Here is a 22039-nt window from a genome sequence, read left to right on the forward strand (position 1 = left end):
TCGGCCTGGTGGTTCCCCACATAGAACCCCAACTGATCACACTGTCACGGCCCCTGTGGTCCTTCTGCTGTTTCTGCCACCTCTAGGTGTGGAGATCTGTGCAGAATTCTCCCACAGGTGCCCTGCTTTGAGGTTTCTGAGTGTGATCTCCCATCTGTTTTCGGTCCTTTCTGAAATCCTGCTGTTTCTAGTCTATTGGGTGTCCGCCGTCTTCAAATGGAGCTATGCATGTTGTTTATTTGCATGTTTGCCTGGGTTTTTTTTTTTAATCTCTAGTATTCCTATGAGTTTGGTCCAGGAGAATCAAGATTGCAGTATGTAATCAGTTCAGTCCACCACCTTGAAACAGGTGCCTTCTCTCTTCCTGTCTCCCCACCCCCTTCCCAGGTCACTTTCTTCCTCCAGGACCCTGACCCAACTCCGAACACCTGGTCCTGCAACCCGGCACTCAGGAAGGTGCCAGACCTTCCTAGGAAGAGAATTCCAGAGCTGCTTGGTCTTCTTGGTGTTCATTAGTTTTACCCCAGTCACCGTCAGATGTTAACTTCTGGGCTCTAAAGTGGAGTCCGAAGCCCACCATGACCCGCCTCTCAGGAGTCCTTCATCCCAGGTAGAGCCCAGCATGGGTTTTGTGAAAATAGACTTTATTATAATAAAATGTCTCTTTAAACAAATGCCCCCACCATTCCACACCCCTGGAGACCAAGGTGGTGGTGGTGGTGGGGGCATTCAGTCCAACAATCAATCTCCCAGCACAGCAAAGGAAACATGCAGAGTCGCTCACCCAGCCAGAGGGGGAGGGGGAGGGAGGTGGCTAGGGTAAGCGGGGGGAGAGCCCCCCACCCCAACCTGAACAGGGAATGTATGAAAATAGCTGCATAAATCTGTCCTCTTCCTCAGGCCCCCGACTCCAACAGGGGCCAGAGGAAAACGATGCAAAAGAGAAGTTGAATCTGATGAGCAAAATAAGGCAAACCCAGCTCCTGCTTTCTGCCCTCTGGCCCAGGGCTCAGGCCAGGAGGGCGGCTGGCAGGAGGGCAGCGCTACGCCCGGGGTCCTTCCCGGGGGGCCTGTGCAGTGGAAGGGAGACGGAGGAAGCTGGGCTGAGGCACTGGGTATGTACATATATACACGGCTCCACCCCCCTGCCCGCCCGGGGGTCGTCGGGGGCTGGGCAGAATCCAGTGCAAACTCTCCTTCAGGGAGGGAAGACTTGAGGTTGGCCAGCGCCGTCGGAGGGAGCAGGGTCCCCGGGCCAGGTGTGTGGAGGCCAAGAAGGGACTCGCATGGCATGCTGGACACCAGGCGGGGGTGGGAGAAGCAGGAGTCATGAGTCCACATCCAGGCCTGGCTCTGTGACCCAGGTGCTCAGCCCCGGTGGCCGACTCGCTTCCGCACGCTGCGGCTCAGGCCGCCCTCCTGTCAGAGGAAGATGCCCATCCAGAGGACGCATCCGCAAGGGCTCATCTAGATCTGACCTTCACCGGGTAGAATTTCCATCCGAGTGCCAGAGCGCTGGCTCGGGAGAACGAGAGTCCAGGGCCTTCCCCAGGCAGCCAGGACAGTGCGCCGGGGCCTCGGGCCTGCAGGACGGGCCGCAGCGTCACTCCTTCTTCCCAGAGCCCAGTTTCCTGAGGAGCTGCTTCCCCTTGGAGAGGAGACCCCACACCTTCTTGCCCGGGCCCTGTGGTGCCCCCCATTCAATCCCAGAGAAGCGGCCAGGGCCGGGAGCACAGGGCCAGCCGGGGGGCGCTGGGGGCCCTTGGGTTGAGCTGGCCCAGGGCTAGAATGGGAGAGAAAAGGGGCAACGTCAGGGCCTGACGGCCAACCCACCCACCTCCGTTCTGCCACAACCTCAGGGGCCTGCAGACCCCAGGTCACGGAACCACAGTCGTGAACCAAAACCCACCGCCTGGCTACTGCCCCCCACAGAGCACGGAGAGGCAAATGGGCGCGATGATGCTGAGGGAGCACTGAGCTGGGAGTTGGAAGGGACGGACGTGGAGTCTCATTTCTGCTCTGTTCACTTGGACCTGGGCAAGCCCCTCCGCTTCTCTGGGTTTCTCTGTAGGATGCTGGGCTCAAGAGTCCTTGGACTTGACCCTCGGCTTGGGTGCTCCAAATCCCCCACATCATCCCCTCCCAACCGAAGGCAGAGTGGGGACAGGGACGCTGGAGGGAGCCATACACTCCAGGAACGATGGTTCCCGCACCAGCGCACAGACGGAAGGAGCAGGCCCGCACAGGCCAGCAGACGCGGTGTCCGAGGGCCTTCAGGGAGTGGAGGAGTGCCCACCCCATGGGGAGGAGACGGAGCCTCTTCCTTGAATGGCCCCTGAGAGGGCTGCAGGGAGCCCGGGGCCAGAGGGGACTCACGGTCGGGCGGCATTCTGCGCCCACCACAGCTCTGGAGGCTGCTGCCCCTCCCTTGGCACGTCTCCCTTGCAGAATCTCCTCCTTGCTCCGTTTGCCACCGTAAGTGGCTCCCTCTGCCACAGGCCCACCCAGACTGTGCTGTTAGTGGCCTAAGAACAGCGGCTGGGCAAGCAAGAGAGCCACAAGCAAGCCTCCCCGCTACCCGCCAAATTCCCACATCCACTCTGCGACCTCCTGTGCCTGGTACAGCCCCGTCCGCTCCTGTCAGCCTGTGTGTTCTCCATCCCCTGCCCCCCACTCCCTTCCTCAAAGCCCCGCTTCCACCAGCACCTGGCAGTCTGCTGGCAGGTGCTGGGTGCCCAGCCTGGGGCCCGCCCTCATCTAAGACCCTGATGATGTGGCAAGGCCGCCCACGAAGAGCTCTGCTAGCACCCAGAGGTCGAAGAGTGTCTTGCCAACTAGCCAGGGCTGATGGCTGGCCGGGGTGGGGCGGAGGGGGGTAGGCCCTTCCCACCCCCTCCCAGGGCTCCCAGGAGGGAGGGAGGGGCTGCTGGGAAACAAATGGAGGGAGTCTCTGAGCCCCAGAGATGAATGGTCTGGGGTTATCTACGGACTCCAACTGTTTAAGCCTCCCCTTTTATGCCCCCCAGCGGAGAAAATGGAGAGTTGGACATAAAATCACGCATCTGATTCCCTAATAGGTCGCGATACAGAGGAGACCGTGGTGGGGGAGACTGTTATTACTGGCGGCGTTAGTGTCATCCCTCTGTCACCAGGAATAATCACAATATTATAACACCGTAGTCGCATGGTATCATAATATACGGATGGGCCGTGGGAGTGTCACATACTATTCTATAAGCCACATGCGCTATAGAATACGAGCACTCAGCTAATATGGGACGTTACATCCTGGGGTGACATGTATTCCTGTGGCAGCTGGCATTGCCCAGAGTAAGGCAAGGGGAGGGGCTGATCCTAGGCCCAAATCTGGCTCACGGCAAGAGCTCTGTCCCCTGTTAGTTCAGCGCCGGTGTCTGAGACAAAGGAGCGCCGTCTGATTGTGGTGACACGAGGAGGAGGGTGACATGGACATAAGGAGTCAGTCCCCACTTACATGTCGCTTTCTCTACATATATCTATCTCCATCTAGCACTGGACTCTTCTCCTCCTCGTTCTCTGAAGAACAGGGAACAAAGAGAGGAGATGGGTTACAGCCAGACCATACGCTCTCCACCCGGCCACCAGGTCGCCCAGGTCACCAGGTCTTAGGGGCAGGTGCTGCTTTGCATAGCCCCTGCCTTTGGAACGATTGCACATGGAGACCCAGGGCTTTCCGTTTGGCGCCTGGCCTCCTCACCCTCTCCCTGCCCCAGGAGCTTAATTGTACTCCACCCACCCAGGAAGCTGGGCCTTGCTGGGCGTCTGGCTTTAAAAGGCACCTGGGAGACAGAGAGATGCAGCAGTGGGGTGGGGAGGGTCCCTGTACCAGGGGCTATGACTGCTAGAGGTGTGGAAGGCTTAGGGTCCTTTTCCATAGGGCCCCTCACCTGCACTGGCCGGGGGTGTGGGCAGGTGGGGATCAAGGTCTCGGCCTCACCCCACTGCACAGAGGGCCACACACTGGGAGGGAGCCACCCCGGCTGGGCTCCCTCTGGCGGTAGCTCGCAGCCCCGCCCTGGGCGCAGTGCGCACCTGGACCACTGCCCGGCCGTGCTCCTCGCACGACGCCATCCTGCCCACCCCTGCCCCCCTCCAACCACACCAGCAGCATAGAGACCCAACCGCTGAGCCAGGAGCCCAGGTCCTCACTGACCTGCCCCTCGGCCTGGGGTGTCCCGGGCTCCCTGTCTGAGCCGCCTGCCTCAGGCCCAGGGCCCTCCAAGAAGTTGGATGGAACCAGGCCCCGCTGTCCATTCAGTTCCCCCTGGGGAGGAGATGCTGAGACTAAGACCGGGAGAGGCCTCACCCCCAACCCCTTGACCCTGAAGCGCCCCGGGGGACGGGCTGGAGTCAATGTCACTATCGTGGGAGGCTACCTGGTCCATTCCTCCGGGCTTCCATCAGGAACCCTGGCTCATCCCCCTCCCTGGCTCTGGGAGAGCCCTCTTGGGCACATCCCCCCACCCCCATGTTCTCACATAGTAGAAACCATCATCGTCCATGCCCCCGAACACAGTGATGACGTCCCCTGCCCGGAAGGGCAGCTCTGCCTATGGAGAGACCAAGAGGCACGTGTCAAGTCCGGGGAGGCCCTGCCACCACCCAGCTTGGCTGGGCTCTATCTGAGGGTCCTCACCTCCACATCCATGTTGGGGGAACTCTCCCGGGGGTTGTAGTCAAATGCAGCCACCATGGAGCGGGGAGCTTTCAGGCCAGTAGAGGAGACCGGCTGGGGGGCGCCTGGAGGAGGAGGGGGAGAACACTCAGGACTCTCTCTAGACCCTCCCCCACCCCCCTACTATCCTTGGCACTGGAGGCCTGCTGACCCCTATTCACCACCTGCCCGCTAGTTGTAGCCCCTGGGGAGAGGTCGGAGGGGCTGCCCCGCCCCGTCTCTCTGCCCAGTCTCCACTGCACAGGGATGGCCCCTCACCTGCACAGGGCTGGACAGGGCCTTCCGACTCAGCTGCGGAGAGAATATGACTGTGAGCCCCGCCCCTCACATCCCTCTTCTTTGGGGGCGGGGGAGGGGGGGTGCTGGTGCAGGGCAGGCAGGATGCTCAGCCTCACACAAGGGATGCAGGAGGAGGACGCCCCGAGAGCACATCGGCCCAGCCCTTCGGTTTCCGTAGCGAACTAAGGCCCAGAAAGGGTAAGGGACTCGCTCCAGCTGGCAGAGAATTTATAGTCGGGTGCTTTCTGGAACAGAGGTCCCAGCAAACCACTCCCCATCTCCATTAGAATGAAGCTGCCCACTGGAGGGGTGGCTGGGGATGAAGGTCTGGCCCAATTCCCTGAACCTGCTCAAGACCTCCCATGTGTCTCCCCAGGGAGCCACGTAGTGTCCCCACCCTCCCGTCCTCACAGGCCCCCGAGGGAGAAGGGGGTCTCACCCACCTTTCTTGGAGCGGCGGGGCTTGGGGGGAGGCCCAGCTGTGCGAGCTGTGGAGTAGACAAAGGGACCATTCCCTGGTCCAGAAAGGCAAGCAGATATCAGAGAGAAGCCGAGGCGAGGGAGGGAGATGGGCAGTGGCTTCAATCTTCTCTCGGGGCTGTACCAGGGCTCCTGCACTAGAGCGTCTACGGGCATTCCTCTCTCATCCCCCACCTCCCGGATCCAAAATACAGGGCCCGTCCCCTCGGCAGTGAACCCCCATTCCAGGCGGCAAGTCTCTGAGGGCCCCAGTGGCTCTGCCAGACCCTGGACCAAGCAGGCACCTCGGCCACTCCAGACATACAAACTGCTCAAAATGGAGTTGGCACCGTGGTGGCAGGAAGTGGGTGGGGGACAGGAGCAGGTCATACCTGAACCCTCAACGAGAACATCTGGGGACAAATAGCCCTGCTGGAGCAGCTGCTGTCTCCCTGCAGGACTGTCCGCAGTCACCTCGGACACCATGTTGCACGGGATGTAGCCCATCCGGCCCCCGCCTTCACCCCGATAGAAGCCATCGGCATCCTTGTCCCCAAACACCTGGAGGCGAAGAAGACCCGTTGTGTCAGGAGGCCAGTTCAGCTTGCTCCCTGCAGCCGGGGCCCCGAGCTCACAGCACCACACTTGGGACTGCAGAGGAGTGCTCTACCTTTTGTGGAACAGGAGATGGGGGAAATAGCCAAGAACACGGATCAGAGGGATGACAGAAAATAGCCCTTTCCGTGTGGTCGTCACCCACTATCTGCCCATCCATCCCCCCAGTCCAGCCCAGACTAGATCCCCCTGACCTCAGAGCAACAGCCGAAAGCCTTCAATAAATACTTGGAGGCACAATAAAAGTTACAATGCTAACAGCAGCAGCTATCACATTGTGTTATGCGCCAGGCAGTTTCAGGGCTCTACGGGTACTGAATCATTTCATCCTCAAACAACCCTGCGAGGTAGACACTTAACATTATCCCCATTTCACCAATGAGGCCCAGAGGAGCTAGCTAATCTCCTCAACGTTTCACAGCTAGATGTGGCAGAATCAGGACCCAACCCCACATCACCTGGCTCTAGAAGCTGTGTTCTCACCCACGCGTGGCTATCGTACCCCCAGTGCAGGAAAGGAGGGAGGAAGGAGGACCAGACGGTGAGTCAGTCACCTTCAGGATCTGGCCCTCCTGGAAGGGGAGCTCCTCTTCCCCGGCATCAGGGTTGGGAGACATCGACACGGGGTCATAGTCAAACAGAGCCACAAAGACCCTGACAGGTAGGTCCTGGTAAGCCAGTGCTTCTTCTGGAGGGCTCCTCGGAGGGGCTGTTGGGGAGAGCGGTGGCAATAAGCTCTGGCCAGGGGGGCAGGAAAGCCCCCTCAGCCTGGCCCAGCCCCCCACAGGTGCTCACCCAGCTCCGCGGAGCCTGGCCTGGGGGCCCGGCCCCCTCTCCGCTGGGGGCCCCTCCGCCCAGAGCCGTCCTGCCCTCTGGGCTCCCCAGTCTCTGTTGCCTGCAAAGAGAGGGCAACAAGACGGCAGAAGTGACACACCGCCCCTCTGATGGGCACCTCAGCAGGGGCGGGACCCCGCAAGCGCTCCCCCAGCTCTGCCCCATCAGCGAAAGCGGCACAGCAGAGCAGGGACACACGTTCCTCTCCTGGAGCCGTGGCCCAACCTCACTGGAGGCATCAGACACCCCCACGTGGGGAAGAAGGGCAGGAGGGGAGGCCCAGCTCCGGCCACCTTAGTAGATGAGTGCAGTTGAGGGACTAAGGTTAGATCTGAGAGTTGGCCGAGGAGCGTGGGAGAGGAGTGCCTCTTCTCGGTGTCAGGGTTGGGTGATGCCGGACATCACAGTCAGTGTCCCGAAGATGTAACTAGCTAAGCAGAGGAAAGGGCCCCCGGCCCGAAGGCAGGGGGCCGGCGGGCGGCAACTGGCGACGTATGGCCACAGAATACTGTGCATCCCAGTTCCGACTGGCAGAAGCAGCAAAGCAGTGGAATGTGGGTGGGAAGAGGCGGGTGAGCGAGCCCGGAGGCCCAGCCCCACCTCTGCTGATGGAGACGGCAGCGTGGAATGGGAGCAGCCGGTGGGCAGCAAGCAGGGCCACCAGGCGGCAGCAGGCAGGGGGCTGCCCAGGGAGGGGGGAGGGCACGGACCCGGGAGGGTGACTCCTTGGCTCTGCCAGTGGCACTGCGGCCTCTCCGCTCTGGCTCCCCTTTCTCCCAGGCCGGGAGGCGTGGGTAGGGGTTGGGGCCTGAATTGGCCTTCGGAGGCCCCCTGGGCCTTCCCGTGGGTGCTGCACCCCACGCCTCCCCATCTCCGAGGTAGCAGGAGCTGGTGACGCTGATGCCCCCGCCGCCCGTCTCTTGCTCATCCTCAGAATCATATTCGATGCTGATTTCCAAGCACGTGGGGGAGAGGCAGCTGGCCAGGCCCGATTCTGGGGCTGGGCCACGGGGGCACCTCCTCGAAGGGGCCGGCCGCCCTCTCCCACCAGCCTCCGGTCCAGCCCTGGCGCCCTCGCCCACGGGGGGGCCGCCCCTCTCCCGGGCGGGGCCTGGTCGTCCAGAGGCCTGGGACCCGCCGCTGCCGAGGAGTCGGCTGCAGTGTTCACGGGGATCTGGGGACCGCCTGCGGCTGGGGGGCTTCTCGGGGGAACCACTTCCTTTTCTCCAGCTGCTTCCACCAACCAGTCCAGGCATGTCCTCCAGGCGGTCCCCAGCCCTGGAGGGCTCGGGAGACAAAGGACATAGGCCAGGTCCTCGGGGCCGACCGCTGTCACAGCCCAGCCCCAGGAATGCAGGCTCAGGCGGGTCAGGGTCCCGGGAAGAAGAGCCTGCCGCCGGCCTCCTCTCGTCCTCTTCGTCCTCTTCTTCCTCCTCCTCAGGGATGCTAAAGAGCTTCTTGCTGCAGAACTGCTGGAGGGGCAGCTCCAGGATCTGCTCCAAGATCTCCTCGTCGCTGTCAGTCTCACAGAAGGGGTCGGGCTGGGGCTGGGGGTAGGGGAGGAGGGCGGCAGGGGAGAGAGGTCCGTGGGAAAAGGACAGAGTTGTGACCTTTGCCCTCAGATGAGGGCAGCGGTTTCAGGTAACCCATAGCTCTCTCTCAGCTTCCTCCAAGAGGAAAGACCAGAGAGAGAGGCTGGCCCAAAGCCACACAGCATGTCCGGGGCAGAGCCAGAGGAAGAATTAGGGAGCACACCCAAGAACGGGCTGCCCAGATGCTGGGATCCCGAGGGGCAGAAGCGTCAGGGAACAGGCCATGCCTGTAACAGCAGGGAGGCCTCCCGTCCCCTCCTTGGAAGCTCCCAGCACGAGCTCTCAGATGGCCAGGGCGCTTGTGTCTGGTGGGTTTAGTGGGGAGAAGTTACAGAAAAGAGTGCCTCGTTCTCCCCTTTCTTTCCAGGAGGGCAGAAGCCAAGCCTGAGCCACTTCCTATCTGCTGCTCAGGACAGGGCCCAGGCCACACACCTAGAATGTTGCTGGCACTCGGTGGCATTGGAGCCGCTGCTGACACGTGGGGCAGAGGGCCCCAGAACCCGAGGTCTAGGGCCCACCAGTCCCTCCTCACCCCGTTACCTTGGCCCCATTGTCCCTGAGGCTGTTGCCAGCACCCTGCTTCGGGAAGGAGCAAGTCCTGACACCCAACTCCTCTGCCTCTGCCTCCTCCTCCTCTTGGATGTCTGACAGATCTGAGTTGCGGCCATGGTCCACAAGGGCGCTCCCCAGACGGACCCCAAGCTCGGCCGTGTCCTCTCTCTGCAAGGGGCCAGACAAAGGAGGAGAACAGGGAGGTGAGGGAGGGCGCTTTGGCAGGGTCAGCCCCAGCCAGAATGAAAGGGGTCCCTTGGCAGAGGGAGACAGGGTCATGCCCCATACGGGGGGTACGCAGAGCAGGGGGTGGGGAAGAAGAAGGATGGCAGCCAAAATGGAAAGAAACCTGGAAGACAAAGTGACAAAGAGCTGGTCAGACATACAGCACAGACCAGAGCCAGAGCAGAGCAGAGGACAAGCAGAGAGGACAGCCGGATCTGGGCTGGCAGAGGGCAGGGAGGGGGGCCTCGATTCCTTGAGGTGGCCCAGCGTCCCCAACCCCGTACCTCAGCCCTGGGCCTCAGCCCAGGCCCTGTGTCTCCTGCACGGCAGGCCTCAGCACAGGGCAGCCTCTGGGCCAGCGCTCCCTGGATGGAGCCAGGGGCCGGGCGGGCCTCTCCCGCAGTCCACTCAGCCTTCTCCTCGGCCAGGGAGGAAGCTGCAGGGCCAGGAACTCGCTCTCCCAAGGTTGGCTCACTGGCCTTCCTGTCTCCTGGGGCCCCCAGCTCAGCTGTCCCAGCCTCCTCCTGGAATGGCAGGCACTGAGGAAGGGCCCAAGCGCCAGACCCTTCTCCCAGTCTCTACCTGCTCCCCTTCTCCCCAGCAGGGTACCTGAGAGCCAGGCACTGGGGGCTCCTCTGAGGATCCTCTTGGTGTCTCTCTGGGACAGCTTGCTGGGGAGCCCCCGGGGGGCTCTCGAGTTCCACGGGGGTTGGGGCACGGGAGGGGAGAGCTGGGGTCTCCAGGCCCCGGGGAGGCTGGAGCGAGGGGCGGTCTGGCCTCCGAGCCCAGTCGTGGGGAGGGGCAGGAGACCCTGGCTGGCGAGGAGGCCTCAGCCAGGGCAGGGGCGACGGGAGCCGGGATGGAGTCGGCCGACTCGCCGTGGGGCGACATGGTGCGCACGGCCACCGCGCGGCACGCCTGCAGCAGCTGCAGCTGCGACAACTCCACCAGCACGCTGCCTGCCGTGGGGGAGGCCACCTCCATGATCTGCAGGGTGGAAGGAGCACAGGAAAGGGCGGCTGAGGTGGCCAGGTGTGAGGACTCCGCGACCGCCACCGCGACCAGCATCGTGCCAGGCACGGCGCCCTCGGCGTGCCACGTCTCATCTAAGCCTCCCGGCCACGTGGTTTCAGTGGTGGCATCCCAGTCACCTGCTACCAGAGCCCACGCTCTTAACCAATCTGCTACCTAGTGCCCAAATGCCAGGGCCAGGCAGCCTCTGTGCCAGGCTGGGGAGACTAGGCCTCTGAGCATGGCGAGGAGAGACCCACATCTCAATCCCAGGGTATAGGTGGGCGGTCCCCAGGCCATACCTTCTGCCCATCAGCATAAATGGCATAGCCTGTGACCCGGACGCCGTTGGAGGTGCCAGCAGCATCAATTGTTACCGGGAGCCAGCTGACGATCAAGATTCCCGGGGAGGGCCCTGGCTCAATCTGCACATCCAGGGGGGCATCAGGTGGGCCTAGGGGGAGGGGGGCACAAGACCCAAAAATGCAGCCAGACATAACAGCCCACTTTGCCATTTCTCTAAAAACGCAAGTAGCAACAGTCTCCCGTTCGGACCCATCCGTGGCCTGACCTCCCAGGTGTTAAAGACACCAGGCGCCCAAGCCCACCTACCTGCTGGGAGTGTGGTGAACTGCAGGGTGGCAGCCCGTTGCTCTGGCCTCTCCAAGTCTGGTTCCCAGGACCCTCGAGGTGGGAGCTGAGCCTCCACTCGGGCCTGATAGAGTGTACCAGGCCGCAGGTGGCAGAAGGTGGCCCAGTAGGTGCTAGGGCAGGCAGAGGGGCACTCTTCCCCATTGAGGTAGATGGCATGGGCCAAGTTGCTATTGCCGGGTGCCCAGGTGATCTCAGCGGACGTGGCTGTCAGTCGATGGACCCGCAGCTGGCTAGGTGCCACCCCGGCCCCGGCCCCTAGCACCAAGCAACAGCGCAGAGGGTCAGAGCCGCCCCAGCTGGTCAGGGCCTGAACAGAGACACGGAGGGGCCCGGTCTGCAGGTCCAGATTCTCAAGCACAGCCGTGGGGGGCGCCCCGGGCCCCAGGGCCTGCCGCAGCTCCCCATTCACACAGACATGGTAGCCACGCAGCTCCACGCATTCGGGAGGCGGCTCCCAGGCCAGCACCACGCTGTGGGCCAGCTGCTTGAGGACAGCCAGACAGCGGGGGTGAGGCGCGGCAGGGGGCTCACCCAGGCCCTCGGGCGAGGGGCTCAGCCTGAGCTCATCCCCTGCAGCCTCTTCCTCTGTTCTGGGCTGGCTGCGTCCCCCGCTGCTCTGGCCTCCGCTACTGCTGCCGCCCGCACCGCCACTCAGGAAACTGAGTTCAGGGCCTGAGCTGTGGGACAGATCAGCCAGCTCTGGAGGCAGGGAGGTCAGGAGGTCGTCGTCGGACACACGCTCTACAAAATTGGAAGGGACCAGGCCCCTTCGGCCATCCATGAGCTCCCCTGGTGGCGGGAGGGCAGGGGAGGGGAAGACAGAGAGGAGGTAGAGAAAAAGCAGTCCAATGAATGCATTTTAGCAACGGTCAGTGGGTGGTCTTAAGCATCTGATTCATTTACCTGTCACCGCTTTTTAAAAGACAGGAGCAGTCAAGATCTGGGTTGGGGAGTTCCTGTTAATTCTCAGTGGTGTGATAACAGTATTGTAGTTATATAGGACAGACATCTTACATTTTACCGTGCATATGAATCACCTGGAGATCTGTTAAAATACAGATTCTGACTCAGCTGGGTCTGGGTGGGGCTGAGATTTTGCATTTCTAACGAGCTCCCAGGTGATGCTGCAAGGATGCAGAAGGATGTCCTTAGAAGGAGGTGCATGTTGAAGTATGTCTGGGTAAAATGCCATCTGTCTACGGCTTGCTTTTCAATCATCTTTTTAACCTACATACGGAAAAGGCAATTACGGCAAAATGTTAACAAGTTGAATCTAGGTGGTGGGTACACAGGCATTCACTGAACTATTTAACTTTTCCATATGTTTGAAAACTGTCGTTTTACACAGGCCTGAGGAATTGGTGGGGGGCTGCCCCTCAACTTCCCTGTGTGGGAAACAGACATCCTCAAAGGGAGAGGGATGCCCATCTGGTCAGAGTAAGGGAAGGAATCTTTAGACACAAAAGACATACCTGCCAGAGAAAAGAATCCCCTGTGGGTTCTAGAAGGGGTTGTAGACCCACAGCAGACCTGGGTGCGGGAGTACGACTGGCAGTCAGTTCAGACAGCGATGGAAGGTAAGCTCTGTTACCCTGTGCCAGTTGCCCTGAACACTTGGCAACAGAGTATTATAAAGCATTTGTTTTTTGTTTGTGGGACATCAGAAAAACAAGAAATTGGACACCCAGTCTGTCACGTCACAGCTAATTTGGGAAAAGGAGAAAGATTCCTGGGGAACAGATGAGCTGGTGGCTGGTGTGCCTTATTGGGAGAAAGGGGGAGCGAGGGCCAGGGTTTGGGGGGTGTAGGCAGGCCTGAGCTGCAGGAAGGCGCGTTAGTTCCCCAACACCCTCTCTCTCTACTTATGCTAGGAGGGAAAAACAAAAAGTAAGAAACTTGAAGAAGAAACAAAAGGAACTTTCAATAAATTAGATAACGTGAGCACTATAGTGGGTTGAAAGGTGGTCTCCCCAAAATATGTCCACATCCTAAACCCTGGATCCTATGAATATGACCATATTTGGGAAAAGTGTCTTTGCAAGTGCAATTAAGTTAAGGAGCTTGAGATGAGATCATCCCGGACCATCTGGGTGGGTCCTAAATCCAATGACAAGTGTCCTTATAAGAGACACATAGGGAGAGACACTGAGAGAAGAGGAGGAAATGTGACCACAGATGCAGACACTGGAGCGATGTGGCCACAAGCAAGGAACACCTGGACCCACCAGAAACTGAAAGAGACAAGGAACAGACTCTCCCCTAGAGCCTCCAGGGGGGAGTGTGGCCCTGCCAACAACTTGATTTCACACTTCTGGCCTCCAGAACTGTGAGAGAACACATTTCTGTTGTTTTAAGCCACCCAGTTGGTGGAAATTTGTTACAGAAGCCCTAGGAAATTAATATAAGCACTAACACTATGGGGCATGAGATTAACGGTAGGAACCAACTAAGCGGATCCACAGCCCTGACAGGCTGGTGCTGGAGCCTGGGCCAGAGTCAGTCTTGTGCTCCTGAAGCTTGAGCCACTGAGAGCAGCCCAGGTGGCACCAGACACAGATGAAGCAGTCACTTAGCCGAAGTATGAGGAGGGGTAGGGCATCCTACACCCAGTTGTCTACAGGCCTTTCAATCTATCCCAAACTGCATAGCTCAAATTCTAGTAATTAGTTAATATTTATGTTTTAGCTGCCCCCCTCCAAACAACGGTGTTGGTGTTTTCACTTTTTTTTAATTAAAAAAAGCGTTTTCCCGGGAGCTATTTAATCCTGCTCTCCATTATCCATCCTTATAGAGAATTTAGCTGTGTACCATCATTCCCAGCACCTACTCAAACAGCAGGCGTGGGGCCCAAGGAGGAGAGGCTGAGCGGGCTCTGAAAGCTTTGCGTGTTACAGGCCCAGACCTAACCGCTTTCCTAAATCCCCACGGCTGCAGCTCTCACCCTGCCCTGTGCAGACGCATCCCAGTCTCCGTACAGTGCCATCCTCCCTACTGCGGAAGGACGCAGCCTGGTGCCTGGCCAGGGCCACCGTGCGGAGTCTCCCAGGCTATTTCTTCTGCAGGCCCCGCCCTGTTGCCCAGCCTCAGTAATGGGGCATCCGCCGCGGTTGCCCCATCCCACGAGCACTGTAGAACTGCCCTGAAGCTCACGCCCTGCCGGGGCCCTGACAACTGCTAACCGCTTGTTAGCACCCTTTCCTGGGCTCTGGACCCTGATTCCTCCTCCCCACACTGCTTGGGGCACAGCAGCAGATCTATGCCCCATGCCTGACCTCGAGGTCACTAGTGCTAAGCACTGCCATGCCCTGTCTGCCAGCACAAGAATGAACTTAGCCGAAATTCCCTGTGGCATTCTGTCCACCACCTGGACCGTCGTAGGCCCTGTCTTGCTCTGGGCAGGTCTGGAGTCAGACCAGCTGCTCCCACGGCCCTTCCTTTCCCTTTCCCCGCGAGCTGCCGGGTCTCTGGATGCCTTTCAGCTGAGCCTGAGAAGTTACAGTGGGCTGAGAGGATACAGATGGGTGGAGGTCTTCGGGAAGAGGAGCTTAAAAGCAGGCGAATGGACAGAATGACCCCACTACCTTCCTACCTTCAAAGAAGCCATCCTCGTCCATGTTGCCATAGATGTAGATGTACTCGCCAGCGGTAAGCGGAAGCTCTGCCTCTGGGTTCTCGTTGGGGCCCTCGAAGGGGTTGTAGCTGTTGGGAGGCGGAGGACAGCGACTGACGTTCTGTCTCCGTGTCCTGTGTCCTCTCCCCCAGTGCATTCGGCCTCTACGGAGACTTGGTTGTCCCCCTTTGACCACGTGGAGCACCCACTGCACCCAACGAGGCTAAGAGGACATGTCCCGCTGGGGTCCCTGCCCCACCCCCGCTGTCTCCAGAGGCCTCGCTCTTCACCGCCCCCCACCCCCGCTCCCTTACAGCCCAAGTGCTGGGGAAATGGGGAGCAGGGGTGAGGGCCCACCTGTAGCGAGCGAGGAAGACCTGGATCCTGGCTCCTCCCCGGCTGCCCTCCGGGGCTGCTGGCGGCAGGGAGACGCTGTCTGCCTCCAGCTCCTCCACCTCGCTGGCTGTGTCCACCTGCGGACACGCAGAAAGGGCCAGTCCCCTCCAGGAGCCAGGGGCCAAAGGCAAAGCAGGCAGAGGAGGACCCACCGTTTTGAGAAGAGAAACTGAGCAGATGCCGGGCAAGGCCGGCAGCGATGGGCCCCGATGTTTTCTAACTCAGCACCTGAGCCGGCAGGGCCTGGTGGAGTCCAGATGCCCTGGCTCAAGGGACGAGGGCGGGGGAGGTAAACTGGATCCCTCCCTGAGCCCCGGCCTCTTTTCTGCACCAGCCCAGTAAATAAGACCACTTTCCCCATCGGAAAGGGGGCCAGCCACACCGGTGGGGGAGGGGCTGGGGAGGGTGTCCCATGACAGTCTGTCTCCTTAAGGTAAAAACGCCGCCAAGCACTCCGATGGTGAAGAGCTCGAGGCCAGGAGGCAGAAGGAGCTGAGAAGGCCCCATGACGAGGGTACTGGGAGCGGAAACCGGGGCATCCAAAGCCAGCACCACCGCTCCATTCCACAAGGGGGCAGTAGAGGCCGCGCCTGGGTTCTAGCCCCTGAAACCACCCGGGGCGGCAGGGCTGCTCCTGACCACCCTCCCGGCCCACACACCTTCTGGGGTTTGGAAGGTAGAGAGAGGGATGAGGTGATCGGAGGGGCTGTGAGTGATACCAAAGAATTTGGGAGTGGTAACAGCGGCCACACGTTAAGCGTCTACGGTGTGCCCGGCACTGAGGGAGGTACCACCCTTGTATTTTTTCACGTAATCCTCACAGCAGCCTCACGAGGCAGGGTTATTAGTTCCAAATCCAGACAAGGAAACTGAAGCCCAGAAAGAGGCAGCGACTTGCCTAAGACAAAGCTGGGACCTGAAACCCGGAACCTGCGCTCCTCCACAGAGGACTGCCTGCTTCTGCCACAGACACTCAGGACCAGCCTCACCAGGTGGATCCCGGTGCCGAAGTGCCTGCCTCCATCCAGCCCAGGACTCTAGGGCCTCTCTGGGCCCCAGAAGGGTGGGGCTGGGCGGCCCCAAGGGAGGGCTTGCAGGAGGGTGGGATGGGCCCCACCTGAGCTCCCCGCCCACCAGGAGGAATCCACGGACCCCTCCCTCCCGGGTCCTGGCTCCACTTGGGACCCCACACAGGCCAGCGGCCACCCAACTCCTGGGTCACCTCCCCACCCCCTTTCCCCACGGCAGAGCCAGACCCCAGGCCCCGCCCCAGCACTGACCTCGGGCGTAGGGCATGACTTGGGGCTGTTGTGGATGGACTCGGAGCGAGAGGAGTTGGACAGAGACTCTGCCTTCTTGGCCGTCCTTCGGGGGCCCCCAGCAAGGGTGGCAGGGGCAGGCTCGGAAGACTTTGGGGTGCAGTGCCCTGGGGAGCCTGGCGGGAGGTCAAGGTCTAAAGAAAAGATGACATGTAGCCTTGGGGTCTGTGGCCTGAGGAGCGACCAGGGACCAAGGGTCCTCTTGGATCTAGGGCTCAGGCCCTCCACGGCCAAGTTTCCTTACAAGAAGGGAAATACTGGGTGGGGGGGAACTTACAAAGCGGAGGTAGAGGTGATTTACATATATTATCTCATGGGCTCCTCAGAGCAGCTTGATGAGGTGCGCTGGGTGCTCCTGTCTTACAGCTCAGAACTCACGGCCCACAGAGCACAGCGTTACCAGCATCGTGAACCGTTAAGTGAGTGGAGCTGGGACCGCGAGATCCGACTGAAGCCCAGCTGGCTCCTCACCAGCCCATACTGCCTGCTACTGCCTCCTAGTGCCCACCTCCCAGCCACGGCCACAGAGATCTTGTTGAAGGGGGAGGAGCAGCAGGCCGAGATGCTCCCCGCGGGCTTGTTTTTTCCCCGTTGGAGCCTGGTTCAAGCCAGACCTGGCTCTAACTTGCTGTGTGATTTTGGGTGAGTTGCTCGCCTTCTCTGACGCTGAGTTCTGCTCTATACAAAAAACCCCAGACCTGGGGATTCCAGGCTAATGTCACTGGGGTCTACCTTACCTTTGGGGCCAGACCCCCGGCAGGGCTGGGGGGTGGAGCAGCAGGGGGGTGGCGGGCGGTCCCCAAGGGTACTGTAGCCCAGGGCGGAGGTGAGCAGATCCAAGGGGCCCGGGTGCAGGCGGAAGGCCTGGAGCTCCTGCGCCAGGAGGCTGAAGCGCTCAGTCTGGCTGCGGCACTGCTCCTCCAGCTCTCGAACCCGGACCTGGGCCAAGACCCACGATAAGCCACAAGACCCACCAAAGCTGGCAGACCCAAGCTGTGCCATCTCCACACGGCCCCGCACTAGGCTTCACATCACATCTGCCCAGCCCCTAGGCCTGGGCACCAGCCCTCAGCCTGGCTGCCCCACTGCCCCAAATACTGTGCAGCTGAGGGTAAGACCGGGAGCTGTGGGCCAGCCTCACTCCCAGCCCTGCCTCTTGCAGCGAGGCCTCGCGCCCCAGGCGGCGGCACTTCCTGCTTGCGGCCGCTTTCTCGGCCAAAAGGGGTCGCCCTACCCCCATCACCACCACAGTATCACTTCAGCAGTTTTCTCAGCTCCGTGGCTTGTCACCCTGCCACAGTCAGTGACCCAAATCCCTGCCCTCAGAGAAGTCCCCGGAGAGATCCCACACGGGAGCCAGGGGCATCTTTGTGGCAGGAATGAGCCAATTCCCAGGAATTTTTCTCAGGGATCAGGAGAGTCCCCGTCAAGGAGATCATGGGTTACACTGGCAAGCAACTTCCTCAAGGTCTCAGCGGCTAGGTTTTAGAGGAGGGCAGGGCCTGTGTCTGCCAAGCACAGTGGCAGATCTGGGACGAGGGGGTGGCCCACATGTCCTGTGAGAATCCCAGCCCACCTACGGAGTCTCAGGTCTGCTACCAGTCGCACCCCCGTCGTTGGACATGAGGGTTGGAACCACTTAGACCTAAGAGAGGAAACGCAGCTCGGCCAGCCTGGAGTGGTGTTGGGGAGGCCCCCCGCAGGGAGGTGGGGAATCAGGAGGACGTACCTGCATGGAATCCAGGGTAGACTGTGGCAGGAGAGGAAAGCACAGAGGAAAGGTTAGAACCCTTACCCTGTATGTAGGTCATTGCCCAGAGAGGGAGGGAAGGAAAGAGGGACCCTAGCGGACCCCGCCCAGTCAGCTCCCTAGACTGACCAAGCAATTGCTGAATGGAAGGATATTGCAGGGCCAAAGGGGAAGGGGATCCCCCCAGGCCCCAGAGCACTTAGCAGCCCTTCCTGGGAGCCCACTCCCCACACACTCACGCCACCCATTCCAGCGCTCTCTGAACCTCTCCAGCCAAGCGGGCAGAGCTAATGGCCACCCCCAGGGACCCACCTCCAGCAGCTGCACGGCCCCTTCGTGTTCCCTCTGGGCTTCTGCCTGGGCCTACAGGTGGGAGGAGGCAAAACGATAGAGGAGAAGGATAAGGAATGGGGGTGGGATAGAGTGTGATGGAAGGGAGGAGGGTAGGGAGGGTGAAGGGAGAGAAGAAAGGGGAGGAGGCGAGAGGATGGGGGAGGGAGAGGGAAGCAGGCTGGGAAGGGGCTGAGGGTTCCTCCCTCTGACTCCCACCCGGAATGGAGTCAGAAGGCAACGGGGTCGAGAGGGGCCTCAGACTGCTTCTCTCTTCCCAGGACCTCCTGCCTCAGGGTTTCCCTCCTGTCTCTCTTGAAGCTCTTCCTCAGCCTCTCCTGCCGGCTCATCTTCTACCCCTCCGGAGTGTTAGGGCGCCGCAGGGCACAGTGCTGGGCCTGCTTTTACTCTCTCCCAAAGGGTCCCCTCGAGTCACCCGACTAGACACACTGAATACTGCAAAACCTGTCTCCAAGACCCGCGTCCCCAGGACTCGAGACTCATAAACCCAGCTGTCTACGGACATCTCCACTTGAGTGTTTAACACACAACCCAAAGTTGGCCAAAACAGAACTCAGGATTCCCTACCTCTCAAATCTGAGGCCCTTCATCCCTCACTCCTGGAGAGTGAAAAGCCTCACCCTCCATTTCGTCAGCAAACGGGTGAAAGAACGGGCACTCAACTGGAATCCCATGGTGAATCCTGTCAGTTCTATGCCCAAATAATATTTCAAATCTATCCACTTCTTTCCATCTGTGTTGCCTACACCCTAATCCACACAGCCATCCTCTCCCGCCTGGACCCCTGCAGCCACCCGACACCTGACCACCCTGCTTCCGTGCCCGCTCCCGCGTCCATCCTCCGCAGTGCTGCCAGCGCGATCTTCTAAAATGATGAATCAGATCATGCCACTCTCCTGCTCAGGACCTTTCAACAGCTTCTAACTACTCAGAGAGCGAAATATCCAAACCCTTCCCGTGACCTTTGAGGCCTGATGTGACCTGGCTCTTGCCCACTCCGGCTGTTCTGTCCATCCTACTACATTCTAGCCGCACTGGTCTGCACCCCCGAGCTCCTTCCTGCCGCAGGGCTTTGGCACTTCTATTCCCCTTCGTGCTCATCCTCTGGCTCCTTCCGGCCCCTGAGGTATTAGAGGCCTTCCTTGCAGAGCTCTCTAAAGAGGCCACTCCCCCCGACCCCAGCCACTCTGTGTCACATCACCCTGGTCACTTCCCCCACCTCGCTTGTCCATGACCGGGGTCATCTCACTCCTGGATCTGTTTACTCGCTGATCCGTCAGGGACCTGACCTTTGCCCCCTCCCGGTCCCTCCAGCGCCCGGCACAGTGCCTGGCACACAATGGGTTCTCAGTGAATACCCACTGGATGAGTGACGGTAAAGCTGGGGGTCCGGCAACCTACCACCCTTCCCCCACTCCGACCCCCCCAACCCTGCGCCCACCTGCTGCAGCCTCCGGACCTCCTCCTGCTTCTCCTGCAGGCAAAGCCCAGCCAGCTCATGTTCCGCCTCCAGCTGCTGCCTCCGCTGGGCCACCTCCCGCATGTGCTGAAACGCAAGAGCCCGCGTCAAGGCCCAAGCCCTGCTCTACTGTTCCTATAGATCGAAGATGAGGGTGCCTCAGACACCGTGTGTTCCAGACACTCTCTGTCGAAAAGGAAACTGAGGCTAGAGAAGGGAAGGGCCAGCGGCACCAGGACTCGGTCTACTCCCCAGTGCCCCACAGAGTGCCACTGTCCCACTTTCTCCCTGTGCCAGGGACCGAGGCCCCCCCCCACCCCCGCACAGGCCCCTCACCTTCAGCACCTGCTCCAGGCTCTCCAGCTTGCTCTGCAGGCCCCGGCTCTTGAGAAGGGCCGAGTCCCTCTCCTGCGTCACTCCCAGGAGCTGGCCCCTCAGCTCCACGTTCTCCCATTCCACCTGGAGAGCGGGCAGTGCCAGGGAGTGCAGGGTGTGAGCCTCAACCCCCAGCATGCTCACCAGGGGTAAGAATATGCTTCCTAATCTAGCCCAGTCCGGGGCGGTGGGTGGAGGAGACAGCCCTTTGCCTGGAGGCCAGGGGCCCAGCAGGACCTGGGCAGAGCTGCTACCTGCTCCTTCTCCGTGGCTGTCCCACTGAGCCGAGAGTTCTCCTCTGCGAGGCGGGCATTCTCACTCTGGGCTTCCCTCAGCTGCAGTTCCTGCGAGACCAGAGGACCTCTGGGGAGGGTCCCAGCGCCCACCTTCCTCCTCTCCCCACACAGAGGACACTGCTCTCCCCAACCTGGAACCTGCATCAGCCAGGAAAGGGGAGCCCCGCAGATGGGGGGGAAAAGCACATTCTCTGGGCAGGAGGGAAGGAAGCGGAGCTGAGGGGAGCCCACCACCTGGCTGGCCAGAGGGAAGGGCGGAGCTGGCCCCCCCGGGAGGCCCTCCCGGCTGGGCGCTCACCAGCTCCTCACATCGCCTCTGCTTTTTCCGGGCTTCCTGCTCCAGGCTCTCGCATTTCTTCCGCTTCTTGCTGAGCTCTGATTCCTGTGAGGTCAGAATGGAGCTCCTCATGTGGGAAGGCAGATCCACCCAGAATAGGTCTCCTCCAGCCCTCGACCTGGGACTTACCAGCTGCTGCACCCTCTGCCATTTCTCTGGCTCCCCTAGGACCACGGGTGGGTTTTCCACATCCTCCTGGGGCGTGGCCTGGAAATGGCCAGGGGCAGAGGGCTGGCACCTGAGAAGAGGGCCGCGGGGCAGCCTACCCCCAGCCCCGCCTGTCTGAGGGAGGTTCCCACCCCATCTCACGGTCAGCAAAGAGATCCCTGCCTGGGAAGTAGGGGTGCTGTCTGCCCCCCACCACATCCCCTCATCTCCAGCTGATGTGGAAGAGCAGAGGCTGCACCCCTGTGTCCTCCAGACACAGTGCTTTGAGATCCTGAGACCCGTACGTGCCCTGGGAGATGGGTCCCTTATCCAGGCCAAAGCTTTCCCTTTTTAGCTTCCGGCCCTGCCCTGCACTCAATAACTGTCCTGGGTGTCCTTCAGCGACTGGCAGAGAACTAGGAGGCTGCCTGGGCCCCCAGGGATGTGGTGTCCCCAGAGCTGAGGGTTATGGATCCACAGAATCTGGGCTTGGCCCAGAGCCTGCAGACCTGGCCAGACCCTCCTCGCAGCTTCCACCAAGCCCACCCTATTGCACGTCCCAGTTATCCGTGCAAACTCCGGAGGACAGGTCTTGATGGGCGATGCATCTTCCTCTCTGGGCCAGGCAGAGGGGCAAAACCTGAGCAAGAAGCATCCCACGCCCTGAGGCCTTGGTCGTCAGGAGGTCCCTTCTCCCTCCCCTCTTCCCGGAAGAAGGCGGACCTAAGTGCAGCCCAGTACAGAGGATGGAGAGGAGCCAGACCTCTAAGTCCTGGGGGTCCGGAGCGGGGCCCCTAGCCCTCGGGCCAGGGGCCACCTCAGCCCGGCGCCCAGTGAGGGTCGCCCGTACCTGGAGCTGGGGACGGACACACTGCCGCCCCCGAGTAGCCGGGCCGGGCCTGACGGACCAGGCGGGCGCTGAAGGGGGCGTCCCCGCGCTGCGGCGGCTGCGGCGGGAGGCGGCGGCGCGGGCTGGGCCCCGGGTGGCTGCCAGGGCAACCGGGGATTTGCAGCCGGGCCGTACCACTGGCGGCACGGCAGGGGCGGCGGGGCGGGGCGCGGGG

At 60.9% G+C, this 22039-nt stretch overlaps 1 protein-coding gene across 4 annotated transcripts in view; it reads right to left on the minus strand.

Moving 5' to 3' along the window:
• Positions 1–623: 623 nt before the first annotated feature.
• The window catches only part of TSPOAP1 (TSPO associated protein 1), a 24908-nt gene continuing 3492 nt past the window's right edge, over positions 624–22039 (minus strand). Inside the window, exons 1-27 of one of the 4 annotated variants that reach the window (XM_024757661.1) lie at positions 21826–21945; positions 20958–21035; positions 20790–20873; positions 20450–20539; positions 20157–20279; positions 19803–19907; positions 18323–18373; positions 17990–18010; positions 16998–17199; positions 16222–16394; positions 14903–15018; positions 14525–14634; positions 10894–11724; positions 10584–10735; positions 9880–10257; positions 9555–9794; positions 9034–9213; positions 7612–8448; positions 6863–6962; positions 6622–6776; positions 5845–6013; positions 5437–5508; positions 4973–5005; positions 4676–4779; positions 4518–4589; positions 4193–4303; positions 624–1783 (exon numbers count right to left, since the gene is read on the minus strand). In XM_024757661.1, coding sequence (XP_024613429.1) covers positions 1604–1783; positions 4193–4303; positions 4518–4589; positions 4676–4779; positions 4973–5005; positions 5437–5508; positions 5845–6013; positions 6622–6776; positions 6863–6962; positions 7612–8448; positions 9034–9213; positions 9555–9794; positions 9880–10257; positions 10584–10735; positions 10894–11724; positions 14525–14634; positions 14903–15018; positions 16222–16394; positions 16998–17199; positions 17990–18010; positions 18323–18373; positions 19803–19904 — 4389 coding nt within the window. In that variant the 5' untranslated portion in view covers positions 19905–19907; positions 20157–20279; positions 20450–20539; ... (1 more) ...; positions 20958–21035; positions 21826–21945 and the 3' untranslated portion in view covers positions 624–1603. Of the gene's footprint in view, positions 1784–3493; positions 3556–4192; positions 4304–4517; positions 4590–4675; positions 4780–4972; positions 5006–5436; positions 5509–5844; positions 6014–6621; positions 6777–6862; positions 6963–7611; positions 8449–9033; positions 9214–9554; positions 9795–9879; positions 10258–10583; positions 10736–10893; positions 11725–14524; positions 14635–14902; positions 15019–16221; positions 16395–16997; positions 17200–17989; positions 18011–18322; positions 18374–19802; positions 19908–20156; positions 20280–20449; positions 20540–20789; positions 20874–20957; positions 21036–21825; positions 21946–22039 lie in introns of those variants that run through there. The other 3 variants (XM_024757664.1, XM_024757662.1, XM_024757663.1) reach the window with 3 other exon arrangements.

Source organism: Neophocaena asiaeorientalis, unplaced genomic scaffold, assembly GCF_003031525.2.
Source record: "Neophocaena asiaeorientalis asiaeorientalis breed wild unplaced genomic scaffold, Neophocaena_asiaeorientalis_V1.1 scaffold327, whole genome shotgun sequence".
NCBI lineage: Eukaryota > Metazoa > Chordata > Mammalia > Artiodactyla > Phocoenidae > Neophocaena > Neophocaena asiaeorientalis.